Source organism: Geotrypetes seraphini, chromosome 14 (assembly GCF_902459505.1).
Source record: "Geotrypetes seraphini chromosome 14, aGeoSer1.1, whole genome shotgun sequence".
Taxonomy (NCBI): domain Eukaryota; kingdom Metazoa; phylum Chordata; class Amphibia; order Gymnophiona; family Dermophiidae; genus Geotrypetes; species Geotrypetes seraphini.
This window is the reverse complement of record NC_047097.1, coordinates 20,452,251-20,479,520: the sequence shown is the minus strand read 5'-3', so window position 1 is coordinate 20,479,520 and position 27,270 is coordinate 20,452,251. Positions and strand designations below refer to the sequence as shown.

General features: G+C 42.2%; 2 protein-coding genes across 5 annotated transcripts in view; one reads left to right on the top strand and one right to left on the bottom strand.

Annotated features, from left to right (window-relative positions):
- The window catches only part of LOC117348369 (aromatase-like), a 103,829-nt gene that overhangs the window by 73,860 nt on the left and 2,699 nt on the right, over positions 1-27,270 (bottom strand). The window contains exon 1 of one of the 2 annotated variants that reach the window (XM_033920421.1): positions 2,923-2,955. The exons of the other annotated variant lie outside the window; for it this stretch is intronic. Within the exon in view, the coding sequence (XP_033776312.1) occupies positions 2,923-2,928 (6 nt within the window). The 5' untranslated portion in view covers positions 2,929-2,955. Of the gene's footprint in view, positions 1-2,922; positions 2,956-27,270 lie in introns of those variants that run through there. 2 annotated transcript variants of the gene reach the window in all.
- GLDN (gliomedin) overlaps positions 12,383-27,270 on the top strand; it is a 35,319-nt gene continuing 20,431 nt past the window's right edge. The window contains exons 1-4 of one of the 3 annotated variants that reach the window (XM_033920419.1): positions 12,383-12,823; positions 17,421-17,472; positions 21,234-21,251; positions 25,512-25,610. In XM_033920419.1, the coding sequence (XP_033776310.1) occupies positions 12,479-12,823; positions 17,421-17,472; positions 21,234-21,251; positions 25,512-25,610 (514 nt within the window). In that variant the 5' untranslated portion in view covers positions 12,383-12,478. Of the gene's footprint in view, positions 12,824-17,420; positions 17,473-21,233; positions 21,252-25,485; positions 25,611-27,270 lie in introns of all 3 variants that reach the window. The other 2 variants (XM_033920418.1, XM_033920420.1) reach the window with 2 other exon arrangements.

The following is a 27,270-nucleotide window of genomic DNA, read 5'->3' as shown; positions in this document are numbered from 1 at the left end:
GAAGCCTCTCTGATGTCACAACATCAGAGAGGCTTCAGACGCAGGCGCGGATCTCGCAAGGAGCCGCCACCCGCGGCTTTGAATGGAACGAGCCGGCCAGACATGCTGCTGCTCCACAAGGAAGAGAACGGAAGGGAAGGGGAAAGAGAAATGCTTCTGCTACATAGGAAAGGGGACCCTAGGGAAATGCTGCTGCTGCTGTACAGGGAAAGGGAGAGGGAGAGGGAGGGAAAGGGGACGAGACATTTTAACACCACATTAACAGAAGTCAAAACAAAGGGGGGGGGGGCAGTTCTAGAACTGGGTGCCAATAATTTGGCAACTAGATATAGTGTGTCAACTGCTAATTTTACAATTGTGTCAGGACTGACTTTGGAAACACTGCTAGAAAGGAAACTGGATGTAAGGGGGGATGAGGGGGATATCGGGGCAATGTTGGGATGTGAAATTCCTTTTTAGCAGTGTTTCCCAAGTCCGTCCTGGAGAACCCCCTTGTAGAGAATTACACAAGGACAAAATTTGTCCCCGTCCCCACGGGACCTATCACCATCCTCGGATCTATCACCATCCCTGTTCCATCCTTGTGAGTTCTGTCCCTGCCCCTGCCCCATCCCTGCAAGCTCTGTCCTCATCGGCACTTTAGTGTTCAAGGCTTGTACAAATGAGGACAGAGCTTGCAGGGGCAGGGACAGGATGGGGATGGAGATGGATCCCATGGGGACAAGGACAAATTTGTCCCCACGTCATTCTCTGAATCTCTATGCCCGTGTCTGTCAGGTTATCAGGATCGCCACAATGACCATGCGTGAAATTAATTTGCATACACTGCCTCCATTATATGCAAATCTCTTTCATGCATATTTCATTGTAGATAATCTGAAAGCCTAACTGGCAAGGGGATACTCCAGGACTGACTTGGAAAACACTGCTTTATAGACTACTAGCATTCTAAGCAATATAGACACCTAAATGTAGGCTCATCCACTTCTGCATAAAGACGTGCCCCTAAATGCAGCACTTTAGCACATAACTTACTGTATTCTGTTAGTTACATGCATAACTGTTGGACACACTCATGTGCCTCCCCCGTTCATACCCTCTTGCATTTAATTACTAAGGAAGTTGCCTGTTAAGGTTATTAGACCCCTAGTATGTATAGAATTAGGACACAATCTTCTATCGACAAATTGTACTGTAACTGTCATGTTGTAACCTGTTAACTGTATTGTATGTATGTTTAACCTGTAACCCATTCTGAGCTCCTTGGGGAAAACAGGATAGAAAACGAATTAAATAAATAGAATACTGCTTGGCACTCAAACTAGCCCTTACATGCTAACTATCGGCCTCTTTTACTTAGAGATTTAAAGGGCTTCGGGGTTGTTGCCACGCGGCTTTGTAAAAGAGACTGTATAACAGTCACGCACGCTAGCATTGTATACTTAGGTGGGTACTGGAAGTGCCAAGTTTGTGTTCTCGCTTTAGTAAAACTGTTCAAAATTGTTTCCTGAACAAATAAAATCGCTCAAAATGTATCGCTCAAGATTCGAGAATGATCATGTGGTCTGTGCACTCTCTCCCGTTAGTCAAGCATCTAACCAGCTGGTAGTACTACAGTTTTATTCTGGAACTGATTGGCATCAGTCGATGGCTACAGTGAACGAGTGGGCCAGGGTCATTGCATAAGTCAGGCAGGAAGGATGGTAGGCCCATGTGCCAACTTTAGGTAAGGGAGACGTGACATATCATGTTGAGAGCCAGTCTGTGAATCGATAAGCAGCTAAGCCTGAAAGGAAGGCGTTTGTTGAGAACAACCAATGCCTGGAGCACTGGGGGGGGGGGGCATCTAAGTGGGCATCTACCAAGGGCTTTACTATATATGTGACCATGAGCCATAAACTAACAAATACTTGTAGAGGAGTGTTCTACATGCAAAGAGGTACCAGTGGGCAATGTTAGTGGATCAGATGAAGACTGTCCTCCTGTTAAATAACAAATTAATACTTACAAATATCAAACCTGCTCCAATTCAGACATTTTTCTCAGTACTCTTACACCAAAAGTCTGCCTTTGTTTCGTCTAAGTAGCTTACTGTCTGGAAGTACACTGTGCCAATTTCATTCTTTTGTTGATGGAACACAACATGATTGGAGCTGGAGGAGAGTCACATTGCATGTATTCTGTACTCTTTGTGACAACTGTACCATGATACCCTATCTATTAAATATCAGCTCTTTAAAGGATTAAATATGTTGCTTGAGTAACCTGCCTTTAGCTCCTTAAGCAGCTCCATATATCACACTACATTCACAATGTGAAAACCCAACAATACAAAAAAAAAGAAAAAGCAAAGACTTGTGGTCCCTCGACAAATTTAAAAGCAAATTCAAAACCTTCTTATTTCAGGATGCATATCAAAGCACAAGATAGGATCCCTCTCCCGCTATGATTGACGATAAAAGAGAACCGCTTTTAAGAAGTGACTTTTCCCTCCCTTGCTTTTATCCCCTTCCTCTTCTTTTATTTCAACTTCGATGCAATTTTAACTTTTACCCTTACCCCAGTACCTCCCGTATCAAATTTGTCTACGTCTCGTCCAACACTTGTCTTATGTTATTCATATTGTGACAGGGAAGCCCCTACGAACTACGAAACCCAGCATGCACCCTGCCCTGGGCCCGAGAAAACCTGGCATGGAGCCGGCACAGCCAGGAAGGGAAGAGAAAAACCCGGTCATATCCCAGCCTAAGAGCCAGAGGGGGAGGGTACTTGAACCGAATTCTTCCCCCTATTCCCCCTCACATCCCAACATTCCCTTGATATCCCGTGCTGCCTCCCACATCCTCTGACATCTCCCCCACCCACATACCCCCCAACATTCCTGGTCCCCCCCTCCCACAGCCCTGGAAACCCCCCCTGTACCTTCATAAATGCAAATGGCAGGATAGAAGCTCACTCCCTTCTGCCTACAGGGCCGCATGCTGCAAATGATGAGGCTTCCCACTCCCAATGCATCTTGGGATACAGTAGGAGGGGCCAAAGGCCCTGATTGTCTCATAATGTTTTTGGAAATAAACATGCATATTTTGTACAAACTCCAGAAAAGTTAATAACTTCTTGTCATCATTTAAATCATAAAGGCTTCCTTTCATAAGAGGTATATCTAGGCTCTTGAGCTTTTAGATTTGCTTTGTCTATGAATTTTTGTGCTGCAGAAGTTGGAAAAGTGATCTAAAATTCAATGATATTCATGCAGTCTTCACTTCACTGCAGACTAAAAACACTGCAGGATTACCAGAGTATTACCATCATTTACATTTCTCTGATCACAGTCATCTGATAAAGTGCAGTTTGTCATTTGTTCAGAAGTGTAGCTAGAAAGCAAATTATGGGTGGGCCTGATTTTATAAATGATGCCTAAAATATAGGTGTCAACTAGGCATCCATAGTTACAGCGCCTAGTGTGATTCTGTAAAATATAGATGCACGTTATAGAATCACGTCCTAAGAATTAAGCTGCATCTAAATGCCCATTTCTAATCAGTTTAACTGCGTCCTATAGGTGTCGCTCTAGGAGGTAAGCGTGTTTTTGTTGTCAGAGGCTGGCTAGCTAGCTACAATGAAGGTTGTTGCAGTTTCACCAAACAAAGCAAAACCAAGAAGCAAAAATATCTCTTCCAACAAAGGAAAAAAAAAAATAGTGAAATAGCCAGGCAATTTATCTACTACACTACAAATCAACCTGTCCCTCTCTTGTGTAGAGTGTGACAAGCAGCAGAAAAATTAACCTGCAGTACTGATTCTTTTTCTTTTTGAAAGAATTTACATCTCCCTTCCTTATTATGATTCCTCTTCCCTGTTCTTTCCTATCAATTATGTAGTTCTACCTTAATTCCTTTTTGTTCTAGCAGTTTGGGGGGAGCAATTAAATTAGCATCGACTCTTCCTCTGATGTCACTTCCTAGGCACGGGTTCAGGAAGTGACATCAGAGGAAAAGCTGACACTGCAGGTTGGGAGTTCATGCCAGGAACGTTTCAGAGGGGGAAGGGAAGTGGCGTGCACAATGGCAGTGGGGTGGCAAGGAAGAAGCAGGGGGAGCAGAGAGGAGGACAGGTACCTGGCCCTCACCATGATGGCGTTTGGGCGGACAGCCCCCCACCCCCCACTGGTTGAACTGTACACAGAAGTTTCTGGGCACCTTCAAGGAACTTCAGCTCCAAGGGCTTGGGGATTCTCACCAGCTACTGCAGTAGTGTGCCACTTTTCGGTGGGCCTATGCTCATCCAGGTCAACCCATGACTATACCACTGGTGTAGTGTACCATCGTTGAGATTGTGTGACATGTTCTGGTCCTGATCCATATAGAAAAGAGAGAGAAGTACCCAGGATGTTTCCTTGAGCACAGAGATTACCTACCTCTGCTCAAGCCTAAAACTCATAACATGCAAATCATATGTTTTATATGTTAATCAATTAATTAAGGTGTTTGCTTCTGAGCAAGATAGAATTGCATAATCATCAATTGCCAGTCCCGTTAAACCTAAAATACAAAGGGGTGGTCATGTGGTTGAGACTTCAGGACGCCCACCCAATTCAATGCCTAATTTGCACAAGTACTATCTGGCTGAAATTAATAGCATTTAAATCTTTTTGTTTTTTAATGTGAGCGAGAAAATAACGGAGAAACAGAATCTGCCAAACAGAAATAATCATGATCATGCTACATGAACTACTGCGCAGACGAAGTAAACATTTTGCTAAATAACATTATACAAGCTGTGTACCTTTCAGGACTAAAATGACTCTGGCACTCCAGATTCACTCATTGTGATAGGCTAGTCTCATTTTCTGGTACATAAAAGAGAAAATTCAGTCATGCACCGTGCTCTCCATTTGAGGTGACTAATCACATGGATAAAGCACATGGCCATGCCTTACTTTATCATCTTAGACAAAAAAAAAACATCTAACAAAGGAACAGAATCAGTTTAGAGATTAGAGAGACACCCTAGGGATTGGTGATGCAGTGAGCATCTATCTGCCTGCCAGCAAAGGCAGAGAAATGTTCAAATACCATTTTCAAATGTTAAAAGAACGATCTGAAATTACCTATCTGTGCATGGATAACAGTGTACACCTTGTTCCTCTATGAATGTGCTTTTACCTGCATATACTGTAGCTGAACACCGGAAAAAAACTGGCCTGTATAGGTAACTAACCTATGAAGGGTGATCAAACAGATTCACAAAAAAGCTCAAAGATACGAAACTCTGAAGGGAAGGTTGTGAGACCTCCCTTGGAAAAAGAGTTTACCTTCCCGTCATAGTCCTTTTAAAAACTCAGAAGTCACCACGTCTCGTCAGCAGCGAATCTTCAGCTGCACGTCACAACAGAAATTCGTTTCCACCTTGAACTTGATATAGGAACCTGTTAAGGGTATTCATATTCGGGTCCCCTGAAGCAGGGATCGAAACGGGGCCGCGTTGGGACCCCCTGAATCCTGCATACAAGCTAAGTAAATTGCTCAGAAGTTGCCACAGGTGCAGTGACATTCGCAATTTGAAATGCGGTACCTTGTTTGGACACAATCTTTTCGAAGTTTTTAGAGATGAGCTTTCATACATACCTTTGAAGGAGTGATCAAAGATTTTTTTAAAAGGACTATGACTGGAAGGTGAACTCTTTTTCCAAGGGAGGTCTCACAACCTTCCCTTCAGAGTTTCATATCTCTGAGCTTTTTTATGAATCTGTTTGATCACCCTTCATAGGTTAGTTACCTCTACAGGCCAGTTTTTTCCGGTGTTTATTATAGTTTTTCTGGCTTTGTGTCTATTAACTCGATATCCCTGATTGCACTTTAGCATATACTGTAGCTAAGGCAGTCTAGGCATGAAATTAGAGCAATTTTGCATTTTCAAAACTGTGCACCTTATTATTTTAGTCAGAAATGCCTGCAGAAAAAAAAATGTGCACGTTTCTGTGGTTGCTTCTTCAACGGGAGATCTTCTTACATTTTTTTTCCATCCTGTGAACATTGGATTTGCTCTATTTAACATTTTCTCAGCTAGTTAGTTAATTAGGCGCCATCGACTCGTTTTCGAGGCCTAGCGACTTGATGAATTACAGATCTAAAAATAGATTTTTGTGCTACTCCGGTAAGGTCCTCCCCATGGTTGTTTTCAACATGTCCAGCCATCTGATTGCCCTCTTCGTCTGATTCTTTCAGTCTTCCCAAACATAATGTCCTTCTCCAATGATCTTTCTCTTCTGAAAGTTTGACCAAAATAAGACAGTCGTAACTTCATCTTTTCAGAGTTATGGATTAATGGCTGAATATCAGCCCGGAAATGTTTTTTAACCTAGGAAACATCAATAAATATACATACCTTTAAGTCTAAAACAATACACCTGTATTGAGAAAAATAAAAGCTTCAAAAGCAAAGGTAACATTCTAGATAGCTGGGTAAATCTCATCCTCATTAATTTTCAGCATTATGACCACATTTCTCCTTTGTTTGAAGTTCTTACACTTCTACCAATTACTTGGAAAGTAATTTTAAAGTGCTGGTTTTGTTGTTCCATGCTTTATATACTATTGCTGCAGCTTGTATAAAATCATTGGTAGCTTTTGAGTAGTGGCATAGCTAAGACTGAATAGGCCCAGGTGGCTCCCTATAACGCCATCTCATCCAAGGTAGTGGGATGGGGTGAAGAGGAGAAAGGGAGACCTACATAGAAAACCTATCCTAGTAACAGAAATAAAATGAAATGCAAGATATCAAAGATGCACATTTTCTGATATATTACAGTTGGTACATTCAGAAAAAATTACTTTTTTCCTACCTTTGTTGTCTGAGCATTGCTTTGGTGCCAGTGTCTCTTTTCTCTGTTATTTTTTCTTAATTCTCTTTCCAGGGTTTCCTGTCCTTTTGACATTTCTTCTCTTTCTTTGTCAATCATCCATCTTTTCTCTGTCCCATATACATCCTATTGTAAGCCGGTTCCTGTCTGAGAGACTCACTTTTAAATATAGCCGAAGGCTTGGATCTTTTCCAGATAAGCCCCGCCAAAAAGTTAACCCCCGCCACACAAAAAAACATTATAAAAAAGAGGATATGGAACTTGTACTTGTAGTTTTTATTGAAGAGGGTGAAATTGGGACATGTCATTAATAATTTGTATGAAAAGGTCCCGTATTTCGGTACCCGGCGAAAAGTTAACCCCCGATGACTACGGCCACGTGTAAACCCTTCCATCCTTTTTCTTACCGCCTTCTACATAAGCTTTGGTGCGTTACTAATCAGGGACGAAGGGAAGGAAGAGAACACAAACTACAGCCGTTTTTGCGTGATCGCGGCACATACACACACACACATACATACACACATACATACCTCCGATTTTATATATATAGATTACAGTTCGCTCTCCTAACCTCACTTTCATGTTTTATGTGATTTATTTATGTCACTAATCACCCTTGTCCTTTTTCGGTTGGATTTTTAGATTGTGAGCTGCCCAGAAGATTCGCTCTTGGTGCGGGATAGTAAGCTTTTTAAAAAGCTTTTTGGAAACATGGAAATGAAGTCTTACCTTTAGAGGAGAGTGAGAAGTGGGAAGCGGAAAGCATTGAAAAGCACCTGGTTAGGGAAAAGTGCATTGGAGCCTGCTGGGGAGTGTAGGGAAACAGAAGTCTGGGTCAAGTGGAAATGAGAAGCAGAACAGGATGTAAAAGGTTTAGGGAGTGGAGCAGGAAGCGAGCTATTAAACTCCCTGCTCCCAAATATAAAGCATCAAATTATGCTGTTAAAAAGTGCAGAGGGAGTAAGGAGGGAGGGAGGGAGGGAGGGAAAGAAAGAGGACGAGGAGCAAGGAAGAAAAATAAATTAGGGGAAGTGAAAAAATTGAAGGAAAAAAGTGTGGTATAGTCAGATGACGGGCTGAGGGTCTGGTTGGAGAAAAGTGCTGTAGATGGCCTGAATAGAGAGAGAGAGGATGATGCTGACAAGTTGCAAGGGGGACAGGACCCTTGCTTTTGATTTGCCCAAAATATCTGTTCTACTCTTGACATCTAGATACAGGCTGGTCATTCACTATGAGATGTATTTTGTTTTTCTTTGCTGGGTGAGGGGAAGTTTGTTGTGAGCTTGAGTTCAGCAGGCCCAACCATTTTGAAATGTTGGCTTCTATGAATCTTACTCTAAACACCACATGAATTACCAAGCTTCCGAGGGCCAGAAAAAAAAAGAACACGGAGGGCCGGGTTGGACGAGCCTGTCCTAAAGCTTTCCTTTCCATTTATTCTGACTGATTCTAAGGGGCATTTTTGGCAGTACAATTCACACCACCTATTAAGATCTGCAGAGCACAGCCAAATGATCTAGGATTTGGCCTTTTTTGTATCCTGTGGACCATGAATCATTAACTGCATCCCATGGATGGAAGTGAGAGTGTGTGCATGTGAAGGATGATGGGTTGTGGGGGGATGGTGGTTTTTGCGTTTATTGGGTTTCTGTAGCATTTCTTGTTTCTGTGAATGTGCTCTTTTCTTTAAGAAGTTATCGTATGGCTTTGTAAAGTCAATTATTTTATGTTTCTGACAGAGAGGGAAGCATCCTTGCAGCTGCTTTGTGTAATTTCTTCCGGCTTGGATGTTTCATTCGTCATCCTGTGCTTGGTTCTCATTTATATGTTCTGCTTAACAATCACTGCTTTATTAGATGTATTTTGTTCTTTTCAAACAGAAAGCTTACTCGGACACTTGCCAGACTCTGAGTTGTCTTTCCAATATAGTGATGTTTGATGCTGTGTTTTTCCACTATTTTGTAACACTTGTCTCAAGATTTAAAAAAAAATATAAAGCTGTACACAACATGGTTTACACAATATTTCACAAGTGCAAATCTTAAATAGAAGTGCATACTTATCTGCCAGTTATAAAATTTGATGTTTAGACTGCCATTTCAAAAGATGTTTAAAATAGCTTTTAGTATTAGTAGATTTTAGGTACAATAAATTCCTGTCTCAAGAAACTTACCCACCCCCCCCCCTCACTGCATTCATCCAACAGCAGTTACTGCTTTGGACAGCAGTGACTGCCATTGGTAGCCAGATATCAATGCTGGAACCCATGTGACTACTGGCACTGAGGCTCTGATTCACTAAAAAGTGCCTACCTTTAGGTGCCTAGATTAGTGTGCCTAAAAGCAGTGGCGTAGCGAGGGTGAGAGGTGTCCAGGGCGGTGGTACCCCTCCCCCACCACTCTCTGCCCCTCCACTCCTGCCCCGATCCCGCCTACTGCTCATGCCCCCTCCCCAACTTCTTCACTGATGCAGCCTGACGCATGCTCCTTCCCTTCCCTTCTCCGTACCTCTAATTGAAGTTGTTGTTTGTGGTGGTCAACAACATGCTCCTCACAACCCCGTAGGCTCTCCCTATGATGTCACTTCCTATGCGCAGCACCCATAGTAACATAGCAAAAACACACACACACACAACACTGCTGGACATTGTCGTTCTAATGTCCTTTTAATCAACCTAATGAAGAGAAATTAAGATAAATGTTCAGATCACTCATGGGCTTCAGTTATCGTATTTGTCATTAGAAGAAAATCCAGCAAAGTCCGAGTCATAATCTGACTCCAAGAAGTACACCTCTGTAAATTAAAAGGTGCTGGGAAGATATGGGTGTGGGCTATCCATAACATTTTTTTTTTACATTACAGCTTGATTTCCATGGGTGCGGGTTATATCTATTTGCGGGGTATATATGTGAAAACACAGCAAATAGCTACACTATCTGATTATTAGCTGCTTCCCCCCAAATAGATAATAATCCATCCTCTCCCCCCCAATAGATTGTAAGCCACCTAGAAGGCTATGACTATTTTGCGGAAAAGTAAGCCCAAATAAAACTGGGAACCTTGAAAATAAATAAACTTGAATATGAGTGGTTGGGTTCTCTGCTGCAATTTAACCAAATAAGAGCTTCTCCTGCTTAGTTAAATCATTTTGAACATCAGGCCCTTACAATTTAAGAACTCCATTTATCAAGCCGCAGTAGAGTACTGTGGGCCGGTGAGGTAAATGCCCCGATGCTCATAGGAATTGAGTGACAGCTCATGGTAAAAAGCTCTATCACATTTGGCTAAAAGAGGCCCTAAGTAAGTAACCGAAACCTTAGAAGAGAGAGACCTGTACAAGATCAAAAGGCGTACTAAGCCCCCTTTTATCACGCTGCGTTAGGGGTTTTTATTGCCGGCCGCAGCGGTAACAGCGCCGATGCTCAGAGAATTCCTTAATGAACAAGAAGAAATTTGATCACGTCCCTCCTCTGTTAAAAAAAAAATGCGACCAATCCACCACCCTATTACTTATAAAATCGCCCTAATCTCCTTTAAAACTACGAACACCAAGGAACCTGCTTTTATTCATAAGTATCTTATTCCTCTTGAACCTTTGAGAACTTTAAGATCCGCATCACAGCACCTTCTTCATGTCCCATCCCTAAAAATCATTCGTACCCGAAGGGCCTCTTCATTTGCAACTATACAATATGGAATTCTTTACCATCATATCTAAGGGCTGAGCAAAATCTAGAAAAATTTTAGGTTAACCTTAAAAGTGTCTTATTTAAAGACACTTAAGATTGCTAATTGATTTCTGGCTCCTCCCTTGCTATATTCTGTTTTTACTTATATTTAACATCAATATGATTCCTCCCATTACTCTTTTGTTTTTACATTTAATTGTACTCTCTCCTTTTAAAATTGTATTTCTCCCCACTATCCTGTTGTTTTCATGTAAGTAAGTTGTGTCTTAATAAGTCCTTTGATTGTTCCCCATTTTAATTTTTTAACTGTCAAATGCTTAGAATTTATGATTAGTGTTTTATCAAATTTTAATAAACTTGAAACTTGATGAGTGTCAGAGTTTTTACCGCCACGCGGCTTCATAAAGGGGTTAGAAGGTATGTGGAATTTAAATATTGATTTCCCTCATTCACAGTCTGTTAGTTATTTAGGGTTCATAATTTAGCCTGAAAAGAGAAAAATCCAGAGACAATCAACTATCCCCGTCTTTGGCACGTGGACATCCTGGCTAGTCCAAGTGCTGACTTAGGCTGGTTTTTGGATGTTTAAATGTTTTGATTATTAGCCTGATAACTTTGTTGTCAGATCATTTTGATTTCCAGTTGGGCTGGTCTTGGTCTCCCTCATAAGAATTGCCGCTGCTGGGTCAGACCAGTGGTCCATCGTGCCCAGCAGTCCGCTCACACAGCGGCCATAAGGTCAAAGACCCAGTGCCCTATTTGAGTCTTGCATATGTTCTTTCCCAGTAGTAACTTATCCAACCTTGTCTTGAATCCCTGAAGGGTGCTTTCCCCTACAACAGCCTCCGGAAGAGTGTTCCATATTTCTACCACTCTCTGGGTGAAGAAGAACTTCCTTACGTTTGTACGGAATCTTTTCCCTTCTAACTTTAGTGAGTGCCCTCTCGTTCTCTTCACCTTGGAGAGGGTGAGCAGTCTCTCTTTCTCTACTAAGTCAATTCCCTTCAATATCTTGAATGTTTCAATCATGTCCCCTCTCAGCCATTCATATCTTGGGTGCCGGAAAACCGAACTTTACCTCTCCCCTCCCCCCCGTTCAAGTTTTATTTATATTTGATTAATCGCTTAATTAAAATTGTTTCTAAGCGAATTACAATATATAAAAGTGACATATAATTAAACATAATACTAAAATAGGAAATAACATATAAGATATTATAAAAATAGCAATTTATACAATGAATACAATTAAAAAAAAAAAAAGGGAGAATTTACATAACAAATATATAATGAGCTAATAAATTTATCCAATAATGAAAAAGATATTAACATGATCAAAGCGCTAAAGCCTGGTGTTGGGGGAGGGACTCCTTTCCCTCGGATCCGTCCCGCACCATTTCATTTGGAGCCCCAGTGCCCTGCTCTTCGACTCACAGATTTATTCCTCACTCGGCCATTCATATCTTGGGTGCCGGAAAACCGAACTTTACCTCTCCCCTACCCCCCCCCCCCCGTTCAAGTTTTATTTATATTTGATTAATCGCTTAATTAAAATTGTTCCTAAGCGAATTACAATATATAAAAGTGACATATAATTAAACATAATACTAAAATAGGAAATAACATATAAGATATTATAAAAATAGCAATTTATACAATGAACACAATTAAAAAAAAAAAGGGAGAATTTACATAACAAATATATAATGAGCTAATAAATTTATCCAATAATGAAAAAGATGTTGGGGGAGGGGCTCCTTTCCCTCGGATCCGTCCCGCACCATTTCATTTGGAGCCCCAGTGCCCCGCTCTCCGACTCATCCCTCCCCCCGCCCCCGCCCAGCAGCTCTCTCCCTCGCCTGTCCCGGGCTGGCCGCAGTACCTGGGCCGATCTCTCTCTCTCTCTCTCCCCCGGGGGGCCGAGATGCTGGCAGCGACGGGCAGCGCCGCGGGCCGCAGCCTGCTGGCGGCGGCGGCTCTGCTCACAGCGCTGAACGCGGCGGGCACGCTCTTCCTGCTGGGCCAATGGGCGCAGCTGACGGGCAGGCTGCGGGAGCTGGAGAGCCGCCGCCGCCTCCTGGACGAGCCCCCGGAGCCCTCCTCGCCCCTCGGCCAGCTCTTGGCGGAGCTGAGCGCCAGGCACCGAGCGGGGGCCGAGGAGGAGGACGGGACCCCGGTCTCCAGGAACAAGAGAAGCCACCGGCAGCCTCAGCTCAGGGCGGACGAGGACGACATGCTCATGATGATGATGACCTACTCCTTGGTCCCGGTAGGTTTGCCTTTAAGGAAACAGTTCCCGGGACAGAAAGAGGGAAACGAGCTGCTTTATTGGTTTCGAATCCTTCAAGGTCAACCTTCTGGGCTACTAGCGTTGGGTTTGGGCTTCAGCTGCCCGGCGAAGGAAGGCGCATGCGCACTACGTCTAGTAGTAGTCGGATATGTTCTTGCTTTCAGTGGGGTGCAATAATGCAGTTAACGGGGGTGGGGGGGGGGGGCTGGGTATGGGTAGGGGATGGAGTTTGGGGGGGGGGGGGTTCTTCCATGGGGGGAGGGGTTTTGCGTTTCTTGTACACCAGGGGTGTCCAATGTCGGTCCTCGAGGGCCGCAATCCAGTCGGGTTTTCAGGATTTCCCCAATGAATATGCATTGAAAGCAGTGCATGCACATAGATCTCATGCATATTCATTGGGGAAATCCTGAAAACCCGACTGGACTGCGGCCCTCGAGGACCGACATTGGACACCCCTGTTGTACACTGTTTTTACTGCTTTTCTGGTAATGTCGGTCCTCGAGGGCCGCAGTCCAGTCGGATTTTCAGGATTTCCCCAATGAATATACATGAGGTCTATTTGCATGCACTGCTTTCATTGTATGCTAATAGATCTCATGCATATTCATTGGGGAAAACCCGACTGGATTGCGGCCCTCGAGGACCGACCTTGGACACCCCTGGGTTATGACATGATGTTGTATGCTTGGACGCAGCGTTTAAATAAAGAATTAAAAAAATAAATAAAGTATAGACTTCTGAAGTTTCACTTTGTGGCTGCAGGTGTTTCTAAATGCCGCAGTTCTTTCAACATTGTTCTTCAGGATACCACAAATCTACCTCAGGGTTTATGGGTTTAAAAAAAAATTAATATGTTTGTAAAACCTCCCCCCCCCCCCCACCCCTTCTATGTTGTATGGTGGTATTTCCGTGCTTTGGCTAGCTCTTTTTCTTCTCATGGCCCTTGCTGTGCAACTGTTGCTACTTCTCCCCTTTTCTGTTGATTTCAGTTTTGGTGTAGTCCATATCTATCTTCTGTACCATAACTTTTAGGGTACCATTGGGGGTTTCCCCCTCTGTTTTGCCTATATTGTGATAAGACTGTTTCAACCCATGCAGCTAAATGATTACAGGTGATGGTAATGGATTAGCCAATGCTTTGAAAACAATGCTGAAATGCCATAATTTTTAGATCTGTAATTCATCAAGTCGCTAGGCCTCGAAAACGAGTCGATGGCGCCTAATTAACTAACTAGCTGAGAAAATGTTAAATAGAGCAAATCCAATGTTCACATGATGGAAAAAAATGTAAGAAGATCTCCCGTTGAAGAAGCAACCACAGAAACGTGCACATATTTTTTTTTCTGCATGCATTTCTGACTAAAATAATAAGGTGCACAGTTTTGAAAATGCAAAATTGCTCTAATTTCATGCCTAGACTGCCATTTTAACAGGCCAGTTCAAACTTTTAACACCAACACCTCATTTTTGCATAGCACAGAACACTTTCTCAAGTTCCTATAGAACTGAACTGGTTCTAGACTGGATCAGGTTGGTAGGTGATCTGAATTCAGTTCTGTGGGCCATTGCAGCAGGACTGAGGTTTGACATGCTAGAGCACTATGCAGAAATTTGGGTGGGGGGTGCGTGCTTCAGTCCCTGTTCATTGTAACTTCTTTAGCTTTGGGCATCCCTCTAGCATAGGAGCTCAGATTAGTGGCAAGGTTTGAACTATACTAGTACTACTTATTATTTCTATAGCATTGCCAAATACTTCCTCAAATTGGTATTGATTAGCTTTCTCTCTCCCTCTCTCCTTTCACCTGATAATTTCTCTGTAATCCACACATACACATTTCTCATATTTTCTTATTTCAGGTTTCCTCTCCCATCTTATTTTAACTGGTCAATATTTAAACTGAGAAGTGTGTGGTGCAGCGGTTAGAGCTACAGTCTCAGCATACTGAGGTTGTGGGTTCAAATCCTACCTTGCTCCTGGGCAAGTTACTTAATCCCCCATTGCCCCAGGTAGAGTGTGAGCCCACCGGGACAGATAGGCAAAAATGTTTGAGTACCTGAATGTAAATCACTTTTTAGACTATAAGTACTAACAAAATAACAATAAACTCCACATCTAGTGTTTGTTTAAATCACTAGCTGTATCATTTAAATACAGTATATACCTGAATATATAAAGCTAGACAGTGGTGAATGCTGTCATTTTGCAAAGAATTATCGAGATAACATAGGGCAGCTTTTTCACTGAATATCGCAGCTCTCCAGATAATTTTCCACTCTGTCTATTCTCTGCCCTTGAGCTTATCCAGTCTGCAAGTATTTTCAGCAGCACTATCCAGTTAATGCTACTGAAAATTTGAAGACTGCCCCAATCAGAAATAAATGCTTTTACTGGGTCCTAAGTTTATTTCTTCTGCCATCCATTTTATTCTCTTGGCATCGTCCCTAGATTTTTCCATTCTGTTGTCAATTTTCTTTGTTACAGATCCAATTTATTTTCTTTTACCTTTTCTTTGTGTTTTCCTTTGTCTCACCTATACATTCCTCAGCTCTCCACACACATCTTTTCTCTTCAATTCACTCACCCTTCCCCACCTCCCCATAATTTCCTCATTCTTCCTCTGAACTGTTTCTCTACCTTTCCCTCCTTTCTACTCTCCTCCATATCACCCTTAACCTCTTTCTACTTCTTTCCCATCTCTCCTTCCTACCTTTCTTTTCCCTGTCTCCTCTTTCCCCTTCTCTCTCTCCTCTTGCCTCCGTCCATTAAGGGATAGGGCTTTGATATACCACTTAGACAACGTGTATTAAGTGATTTACAATCAGCCTCACAGTCCATGTAATGTGGCTGACGCAGTGGAGGATTAAGTGGCTTGCCCAGGGTCACAAGGAGCAGTATGAGTGTGAACCCACAACCTTGGGGTGCTCTAACCACTTCACCACACTCTCCTCACTCTCTTTTGAGATCTTGCCAGGTAATTATGATCTGGGCTGGCCATTGTTGGGCTTGATTGACCATCGGACTTTTCCAGTATGGCAAAGTATGCTCTTATCCTTTATTTTTCCTTCCCAATCTCTTTCCTTCCCTCTGCTCACATCATTCTATTTTATTGCTCTCCTATCTCTCAGTCCTTCCTAGTACTTTCTTTGTCTCACCCTCCTATTCGTCCAGGCACATCCTCTTTTAAGGCACTCTATTCGTCAACTTCTTCTCTTCCCCAGCACACAGTCTGTCCTTCCATGCCAGACACTATATGAAGTGATGCAAAACCATTCACATGTTCACTCACCGTACTATAACAGTATCAAGTGCAAAGTAGCCAAACGTAAAAAAGGCAATGGCAAAAACTGGGATGCTTGGCTGCATAGAGAGAGGAATGGCCAGTAGGGAAAGAAGTTGATAATACCTCTGTAGAAGACTTTGGAGGGATCTCATTTACACAAAATATTGTGTAAAATTCTGGAGACCACACCTTCAAGAAGATATAAGCAGATTGGAGTCGGTCTAGAGCAGTGTTTCTCAACTCAGTCCTGGCGTATCCCCTTGCTGGTCAGGTTTTCAAGATATCCACAATAAATATGCATAAACTTGATTTGCATACACTGCTTCTATTATATGCAAATTTATTTCATGCATATTTGTGGATATCCTAAAAACCTGACTGGCAAGGGGGTACTCCAGGATTGAGTTGAGAAACATTGGCCTAGAGCAGTGGTTCCCAACCCTGTCCTGGAGGAACAGCAGGCCAATCGGGTTTTCAGGATAACCCTAATGAATATGTATGGGGTAGATTTGCATGCCTGTCACTTCCATCATATGCAAATCTCTGTCATGCAAATTCATTAGGGCTAGCCTGAAAACCCGATTGGCCTGCTGGTCCTCCAGGACAGGGTTGGGAACCATTGGTCTAGAGCAGTGGTTCCCAACCCTGTCCTGGAGGAACACCAGGCCAATTGGGTTTTCAGGCTAGCCCTAATGAATATGCATGAAGCAAATTTGCATGCCTATCGCTTCCATCATATGCAAATCTCTCTCATGCATATTCATTAGGGCTAGCCTGAAAATCCGATTGGCCTGGTTTTCCTCCAGGACAGGGTTGGGAACCACTGATCTAATGAACCAAATGGGATGCATGTTTTTAAAAATAAAAATGCATGCGCCATAGGGCACATAGAGATGTCTACGGACACCTAAGATGCCTATGTTACAAAAAAGATGTGATTATGGATGCAGCATCGGCGGGTGATTGACATGTGGCTGGCACCTGTTTGGCAGGCGCTGCTTCCATAATCAGGTCCATAATGTCATTCTACAGACTACGTATAGCAACCTTTTTAGCATGTTTTACTGAATGGGGTAGTTTGGTTGAAATTAATTTACTGTTTTTAAAGTTCGGTGCTCTTAGTTAGCCTTTGCTTTCTGCATAAGACTTAAAATGGCAGCTCTGAAGGATAAGTTTAGTTCCTTTCTGCACCATCAACTGTAAATGTTTTTCTTGGCTTCTGTCTAGCTAATGTTTCAAAAGAAATGCTTTGGAGACACTGCTGGAAATTGGTTTGATTTTTCTTTTAATTCTAGGTTCGGATAATGGTGGATTTGTGTAACAACACCAAAGGAATATGCTTAACAGGTATTTTTGCAAGTACCGTTCTATGTTATCTACCTATATTAACTGCAAGGTGTGGGTTCATAGACAACCCTGCGAAAGACAAAGGCGCGCGCCGACAACTGAGCGCAAGATGGATGCGCGCGCTGAAAAAAATTACAGTTTTTAGGGGATCCGACGGAGGGTTTTGTTGGGGAGCCCCCCCAGTTTACTTAATAGAGATCGCACCGGCGTTATGGGGGGGTTTGGGGGGTTGTAACCGTCCACATTTTACTGTAAACTTAACTTGTTCCCTAAAAACAGGGAAAAAGTGAAGTTTTCAGTAAAATGTGGGGGGTTACAACTCCCCAAACCCCCCACAACGCAGCGCGATCTCTATTAAGTAAAGTGGGGGGGGGGGGGTTCCCCCCCCACACCCCCCGTCTGAGCCCTAAAAACAGTAATTTTCTCTGGCGCGCGCCCCCGCGCTGCGCTCAATTGTCTGGGCGCGCCTTTGTCCCGGCGCGCTTTTGACCTGACACCAAGGTGTGAGCCCTGCTCCTAATACAATATAAATTCCCATTTTGGTATTTAATCAGCAGTTAGCATGTGCTGTTCAACAGTATGCTGTTTTTAGCTCCACGTTAATAGGTTTTGTGCATCAAACCCCACTTTAAACACCTACAGTATTGCAGTTTAGAAGACAGTCCCTTTGTCATTATAATCTGAAGATGGGGAGAAGCGAGTCCCTTCCCACTCCTCTTTGTTCACCCATACCAATTAACCCTTTCAGGACCAAGGGACATATTTGTCCCATAACTTTAAAATCCTATAAATTTTGATTGGGATAGTCTACAGTTCTAAATTTGATATGTACGGATTCCATATGATACTGCCTTTATGTAAACAAACTGGTTCCGACATTCATTCATTAGCGTCGTTGCTAGATTGACGAGAAGATTCACTTGCCACACTGTCCATAAGCCAGAAGTGTGATTTTTTTAAATAAAAATAATGATATTTCACAAAAAAAAAATCAATTTTTTGGCATCTGCAAGCCCTTTTTACCATAAAAATGTCGTCAAAACCACAAAAATTGGCCTACGATCCTTATGGTCCTGAAAGGGTTAAGGGTAAAATAAGGAGATAGATGATATGAATATTAACTGAAAAGATATCCACATTATCTACATTTCTCACTTTACACATAACGGAGTGCTTTCCTTTATAGTCTAACGTTGTGTACAAAGAGGACACTTTTATTATAAAGTGTGCATGTGTGAACCGTCACACATGCACTATCAGAACCTAGTGTGTCTTCGTTCCACATAGGGCTCTTTTTACTAAGGTGCGCTAGCGTTTTTAGCACACGCAGGATATTACCGCGCGCTGCGCCGTGCACTACGCGGCTAGAACTAACGCCAGCTCAATGCTGGCGTTAAGGTCTAGCGCGCACGGCAATTCAGCGCGCACTATTCCGCACGTTAATGCCCTAACACACCTTAGTAAAAGGAGCCCATAATCTTCTTAGAGAGTGTGCACTATGGTGAACATGTCTTAAAAAATTGCAGCCTATCCCTAATAAATATAGGTTAGAGATTTTTAAATTCTCATTTTATTCACATAGACAGTGTCCCATTTGTAGGAGGGAAATGCTCAAGATCCATTTATCTGAGTAAAAATACTTGTGTGGATAAAAAATGAGAGGCAAAAAGAGTTGCAAAGAAGGAGTGCTTAGGTCTGGGAAGTCAATAGCATGTATAGTTTTGCATTATTGTTTATGGAAAAGGGCCTACAGAAAAATCAGGTGCAAATCTCAGCTTTCCTAGATAATTTTCTTTTTTTTTTTTTTTATTGAATAATTTTATTGAATATTATAGGTGATATACAAAAAGTAGTTCAAATACATATAAATTGAATAAAAAATAATGATGTATAAACAAAAGAAACCATAATTACATTCATTTGCATATAACAGATTAGTAAGAAGAATTCAGAGTATTTGAAACTGCTAAGAAAAGAAATAGAAAGGGTAGAGAAGCCGAGATGATGAAATAAAAGAAAAAAGAGAGATAAGGAAAGAGAGAGAGAGAGAAAGAGAGAGAGGCAGAATTGTCTACGAGGCAGAGTGAACATATGAATCTAAGAATGACCAAGGTGATTTATTTCACACGAAATTTGTAGAGAAACTGGATAGCATGTTCTTTTCATATGCATATGATTCGAATTTGTGGTACATGCTCAAAGAGTTCCACCAAAAGGTGTAGTCTAGTAGTGTGGATGACTTCCAATTTTTCAAAATGTGCATAAGAGCTGTCACAATCATGGTGTCAATGAGTTTAGGAGGACAGTTTGATAGTGCAAAACAAGGGTGTTGAGAACGAAGGATTATAATGTCCATGGAAATATCTTCTGAACATTTGGTAATAGATTTTATGGTGTCCCAGATACGAATCCAAAAGGAATGAACCATAGTGCAGTGAAGAAGCATGTGATCAAGATAATTTTCAAAGGGAAAACCTTTTTCCTTTGAAAACTGTTAGAGACAATGGGTTGAAGTACCTGCAAGGGATGAAGAAATGGGGATGGAATTGTACACATCAACCAGGGATAAACAAATAGATGCTTTTTCACAGAGCTGCTCTACTAATGGTTTGTTCCAGGAGGGCTTTTTCCTATGTGGTATTTCACCTGGGAGTTGGATACATTGTTTTGACCTAATCACTGATGGTACATGACTGCCATCTACTGGATGTCTTTGTACCCCTGAGACAGGCTTTAATGCCGAAACACGGACCGTGTCGGGTCTGCAACTAAGATTTGATTAAAGACTGTTTTATTGACCGTTAATAAATATTCATCTACTTGCTTATCCTTGGTTCAAGTGTTCAGTTCCATCCCCACTTCTTCATTCTCTGTCATTTCTTCGTGGGGGGGTTTTCCTTGTTTTTTTTTGCTGCACATTTTGTTTATCCTTGAAGTAGAGAATGACATGGGGACAAATTTGTCCCCACTCCCGCAGGAACTCAATTTCCCCATCCCGTCCCTACGAGTTCTGTCGTTGTCCCTGTCAGCTCTGCCTTAACTGCACAAGCCTCGAACACTTATGTGTTGAGGCTTGTGCAAATGAGGACAGAGCTTGCAGGAGTGGGACACGGATGGGGAAAAGAACTCTCCGGGATGGGAAAATGAGTTCCCACGGGGACAGGGAAAAATGTATCCCCGTGTCATTCTCTACCTTGAAGTACCTGCAGATATTGTACCTGCCTTCAGAGCTACGGAAATTTCCCTCAGTTCTGTTATTTGAATCCAGTCATGCCAGATTAAAAACCCTAAACCTTTCAAATGTATTATTTTTAACATCTATGGTATTTGGTCTGTATACCACACTCTTTTCTCATGCCATGCAAACCTGGAGCGTTTCCGATTTGTGATGTCATTACACTAACCAGTGCTTGGCTGAGAATTCTTTTGACACTGTGATAAATAACCCACTTAGAGTAATTAATGGATTAGGGAGGTCTACACTAATGAAAGAGATTATAGGTTATTCATTTCTGGCATTCAATTGCAGCAAAGCCAGAAATTTTCTAGGCCAGTTTATCATCTAAAACCCCAAAACCCTTGCTGAGAGCTATTGAATTCTTTTTTTCTTTACTTGAACTGCTGAACCCTATTTTCTAAAGACTTTCAGCCACTCGCCAGTAATGAAAGATGTGGCTGTTACAAATGGCTCTTAGTATACATGCTAATGATAATATCAACAGGACCTTGACTTCTTGTGTTTTCTTTCTTTACTTTGTTAGGACCACCTGGGCTACCTGGTAAGATGTCCGTTCTTTTGTGACCTTCCATTTGAAGTTACAGTATTAATTTGTAAATGGCATTATACAGGGCAATTTCTGGTAAGCTGCTGGGTGGCAAGAAGTAGGAACACAGAGCATACCAATGTAATTTATTAGATAAGCCAAACCTGACAGAGCCACGTTTCGCCCTCAGGGGTCTGTCTCAATACCAGACTAATAAGAACATAAGGATAGGTTCTTAGTCCTGGCTGCTGGATTGAGAACACGAGCCGTTTTCAGCAGTGGACTCTCTAACTAACTTGACGGGTTTTTTTTAAACCTTGTAACGGTTCTCTGAGCACAATATAAGTTCAAGTTTATTGATTCTTAATGAATCGCCTATTATAGATTACTAGGCGATGTACAAAACCATAAAACATGTAAAATAAACAATGGTGATAATGTAAAAACTAATTTTTGTTATAAATTAAAAAAAAATTGACAAACAAAAGTACTTACATATTAAAATAAGTATTAGTTTTGGACAAAAAAAACATACAAGAGTTGTGAGGAAAAATGGGGGAGAAATTACAATATTTTAGCAAGAAAAGGAGGGTTACAACTATGGAAAAAACAAATAGGAGGGGAGGTTAAATTTGGTAAAAAAGAAAAGAGAAAAAAAAACAAAAAAAAACTTTAAGAATCATACGCATCTTTAAAAAAGAAAGTTTTTAATGCTTTTTTAAATACGTCTAAGTTTTTTAAGTCCCTAATATACTGAGGTAAAAGATTCCATGATTGAGGGGCCAGTACTGAGAACATGTCATTATGTCTAGTACCAATTACCTTTAAAGAGGGGACCGTAAGAAGGTTAGAAGAAGAGGAGCGAAGTGAACGAGAAGTGTTGTAAGGGATTAACCATCTATTTATAAACTGTGGCTCATTAAAATTTATGGCTTTAAAAACTAAAAAATAAGTGAGGTTGGTGAATGATGTGAATTCTTTGCTATATGCCTAGAGCAGTGGTCTCAAACTCGCAGCCCAAAGGCCACATGCAGCCCATCAGGTACTATTTTGAGGCCCTCAGTATTTTTATCATAATCACAAAAGTAAAATAAAACAGTTTCTTTATCATATGTCTCTTTAGCTAAAAATGACAATATTATTATCAAGACTTAGCCAAAGGAAAGATTTATAAACTATAAAGAGTTTTACCTCATGCAAAATTGTCATTTCTTTAATAAGATATTAACTATTTTTTTTCTGAGGCCCTCCAAATCCAAAGTACCTACAAATCCAAAATGTGGCCCTGCAAAGGGTTTGAGTTTGAGACCACTGGCCTAGAGTGTATTCATTTTATCTATTTATAGTACTATACGTACACCTGGGCTTACTATTTTGGATTTACCCCTGTTTTGTGCTGGTTTGAAGACCCAGATAGCACTGCAATTTGGCCAAGTCACTTAACCCTCCATTACCTTAGACACCAATTTAGGGGGCAGTTCTATAACTGGGTGCCATTTGTTAAGCGCTCCAAGGGTGCATGCTGAACACCAGTTCTATAATGGCATCATAGAACATAGGCATAAGCCCACATTTGTGTACACAAAATTAAGTTCAGTCACCTATGCTAGGTAAGTGACAGGTGTAACTAGGCACACCTAAGCGCTGCATGTCGTGCCCGTAACTTATAGTACATTGGAAGTCACCTATGCTCTGCCCACATGCAGTTAGGTGGCATTTTATAAGATAGAACAACAAAATCCAAAAAGCACCAAAAGGTTCCACGAAGGAAATAAAGCTGCAAAACAACAGAATGTTTGTGGAACAGAAGATCAGATGGACCAGTTTATAGCTTAATAAGCATCAAAATAACTTACAAACAGTAATCTTAAAAACAATCCATAAAGGGTATATGCAGTCACAAGTGACCCACAGGATAGAAACCAAATAATGTATACAATAAAAATGACCCAACACGGGCAGTGTTTTGGCCAGATAAAAATGCCTTCCTCTGGGGTCTTATAGGGTCCTTGGCGGTCTTAAAAAGTTGCAAAGAGTTCAAGTAGTTAAGAGGCTGCAAACAAACTGCACAGCACATAAGCTTCCAATGTAGGCTGGTGTCAACATAGCACATAGAGCTAGTTTCAGTAAAGGCACTCAAAAATCCGTGCCTCCAAAAATCAATACTCAATGCTATTTTACAATGGGCACTAATTAAAGTACAAAATAATAATAAAGATGAACACCCATTGTAGAATAGCATTAAGTGCCTATTTCAGCACCAGTACTTATGCCTGCTGAAACTGGGTGCAATTCCCAGTACCCAATTTGGGTGCCCATCCCCAGTATTTATTTAGTATTTATACGCTGCTTATAACCTGAGCGGTTTACATTCAGGCACTCAAATATTTCTCCCTCTCTCACCTAGTGGGATCACAATCTATCTAACAGACCTGGGACGATGGAGTGTTAAGTGGCTTGCCCAGGAGCCCAAGGAGCAGGGCTGGGCTTGAACCTGCAACCTCCGTCACTCCTCCATCATCTAATACTGTGTGGATGCCCCCCCCGACTACCCCACGCACCTCCCATGGCTATACCCCCCCTAGGGTTGTGCACAATAACATTTGGGCACATATTGTTATAGAATAGCGCATAGCAAGATATGCGTGCCAATCCAATTATTGGCACCAATTAGCTTGGACTGGGTGCCATATATAGAATCCAAGGGATGAAGCGTGCATATGTAACTACCCACAGATTAAGGGTGTGAGCTCTCAAGGGACTGGAAAATATCTACTGTAACTGAATTTAACAACTTAAGCTACGACTGAGAAAGGCTTGAGCTAAATTAGAGAATGACACGGTGACAAAATTCATCACCGTTCCCGTCCCCGCGGATAACCGCGGGAAACCATCTTCATGTCATTCTTTAAGGAGAGAGGGAAGAATCGGAGTATGAATGGCCACAAGCTTTGCTCTGAAGAATGCTGGTGTAGAAGGACCGAGGTTGAAATAGACATTAGAAAATGACATGAGATTATTTCCCGCGGTTATCGGGAACGGTGATGAATTTTGTCACCGTGTCATTCTCTAAGCTAAATCTCTCTACTATCTTCTTTTATAACAGCTGATATTTAGCAGACCTTGAATATTATTTTGCTTTTCACCTGCTGGAGGCCAAACTGAATTTTTGTGAATCAATCTGTAGAGCCAAAACATAGCAAATATTTTATGCTGTTTTCTTAGCATGGAACTTATGGCTAGACACTGGAAAATGTATGAAATAGACCAGTGTATCGTAAACTGTATGCTGTGGCACACTAGTGTGCTTCCTGAGATTTGAGGTGTGCCGCAAGACATTGGGGTGGAGGAGAGGCACTGGCTGACTGCCTACAGCAGGGGTGTCAAAGTCCTCCTGGAGGGGGGCCGCAGTCCAGTCGGGTTTTCAGGATTTCCCCAATGAATATGCATGAGATCTATTGGCATACAATGAAAGCAGTGCATGCAAATAATAATAACTTTATTTATCTATTTATAATAACTTTATTTTTGTATACCGCCATACCCCGAAGAGTTCTAGGTGGTTCACATTAGTTAGACAAAGATTACAAGTGGTTACATATCAAATTGATCATAGAGTTGCAAACAGTAAGGAGAGAGTAGTTACAAGTGGTTACATATCTAATTGATCATAGAGTTGTGAACAGCAAGGAGAGAAGTAGGGGGGAGAGGAGGGAGACGGGGGAGGGGAGTAGATCAGAAGGGGGGGGAGGAGGAGGATTGAAAAGGGGCATTAAGGGTCTTGGTCTTGGAATAGGTGAGTTTTGAGTAATTTTCTGAAGTCGAGGTAGTTGTAGGCCTTGAGGACCATTAGATCTCGTGCATATTCATTGGAAAACCAGACTGGATTGCGGCCCTCGAAGAGAGACTTTGACACCCCTGGCCTACAGGATATGCCTATCATGGCGAGAGGCATGTCCTGTAGGCAATCAGTCAGCACCAGCACTTCTCCACGCATCTTCCCTGCCTGCACCCCCCTACTAGTGGTTCAGGGCTCATCTGAAGGATCTTCGCGCATGCATCAACATTGTCTTGATGACGTCACACTTCTGGATGCATCGAGCCGCGGTCACTACGTTTACTGTGCCATGGCTCAACAAAGTTTGTGGGACACTGACATAGGCCAATGGTAGTAATTTTAAACGTATTGGTAAAAATATTAGTTCAGAAACAACTAGCTGTTGAGGTAGCTTGATATGTCATCTTACAGTATTTGGTTATGCCAAGGACCTCCAGGATTCGATGGATTACCTGGACAGAATGGTTCAGATGGATTTTCTGGCATCCCGGGGCAGAAAGGAGAAGCGGGAGTAAATGGAAAAAGAGGGAAATCAGGTATGAATCTTTTACAGTGCCTTTCGGCTAACCTGTTGCTCAGTGCTCACATGTATAGACTTTCAGCCTTGGGGGAGGGGAAGATACTGAAAGCAAATTTCTGGAGCTCAGCCTACTGTTATTAGCTTTTCCCAGTTATGCTTGGGTAATCTAAGGCACAGGGAAATACTGAGTGAATTGTACAAGGTTATATTGTACAAGGTTATCCTCTGTTTTTAGACCCATTCCCCCCCCCAGTCCAACATATGCACATCTCTTTGAACTCCCCTTCCCTCCCTCCCTCCCTCCCTCCATGTACTTCTACACCAGGGCCCCTCCCTGAAGGCCTGCTCCCCCTTGAAGGCCTGCAGCCCCCTGGCCTTCCGGTCTTCCATTTAACTAATTCCAGCAATGGAGCAGCCTGCAGAGAGGATCACCGGTGCTAGCGATCCTTACAGGCTGCCATCAGCCTGCGGAGCTGTCTTCCCTCTGCCGCGGTCCCACCCCTCCTCTGACATCAGAGGCAGGATCATGGCAGAGGAAACAGCTTTGGAGGCCAATGGCAGCATGCAAGGATCGCTAGCACCGGTGAACCTCTCTGCTCCGCTGCTGGAATTTGGTAAATGGAAGAGCAAGAAATTAAACCTATTGGGAGGGTTTTTTTTTTTAACATGGAGATGCTTTTACTGACATTAAATAAAGAATCAGTAACTCTAACGTGCCAATGGTGTACTAAGGGGGGGGGGGGGCACTGGCACCTCTCTGCCACCTCACGGTCATGCCCCCTGGTACCTCCTTAAATCTTCTCTAGCGCAAGCAGATTCTGAAGCCTGCTGCTTGTGCTGGCTTGGCTCCCCTCTGAAATCACTTTCGGGTCACCTGGCCAGGAAGTGACATCAGAGGGAAAACCAATGCCAGCACAAGTGGCAGGCAAGAGACACTGTAGGGGGAAGGAATAGGCATGAGTGTGGTGTGGGGAGTAGGGAAGGGGTGGCGAGCTGCCATCGCCCCAGACGCCTCTTACCCTCACTACACCACTGAATCATGCTAATATAATAAAACATGCTAATTCATGTACTAACTGCATATCTATTTTGGAGTGTGGACAGAATGCTAAATAGGAGGTGAAAAGGGCGTTTGTGTTATCTGTCACAGCACTTCCTGCAAGCTAAAGTGTTTTCTATATGGTAATTGTATGCAAAGGTGATGGGAATACCCCCAATAGCGACCACAGGCTTTGCACTTACCATATGGTTATTTGGGCACTTAGCAGTTAATTCTAACTGTGCACCTATAAACAGGCACCCATAGAGCACCTGGTTGGAGCCTATTCTATAAAGATACATAGGCATTTGCTTTTCCTGGGCAGAATACTGGTGACAGATAGCGTCCAAGGAGAGATAGACAAAGAAATAAAGACAGCGTCCAAGTTGAGAGAGACAAAGAAAAAAAGACAGACAGACAGCGGCCAAGGAGAGAAAGAAAGAAAGAAAGACACACACACACATCTATTCTAGCACCCGTTAATGTAACAGGCTTAAAGACTAGTATTCAATAATGGTGAAGCTCTATCAAAACTTGGAAAATTAATCTCACAGCAGTATTTTGTAAAAGTGCAGCTTCTTAGATAAGTTTATGGTAATCCCTCCATATAATGAATTACAATAGTCTAGGTACTACC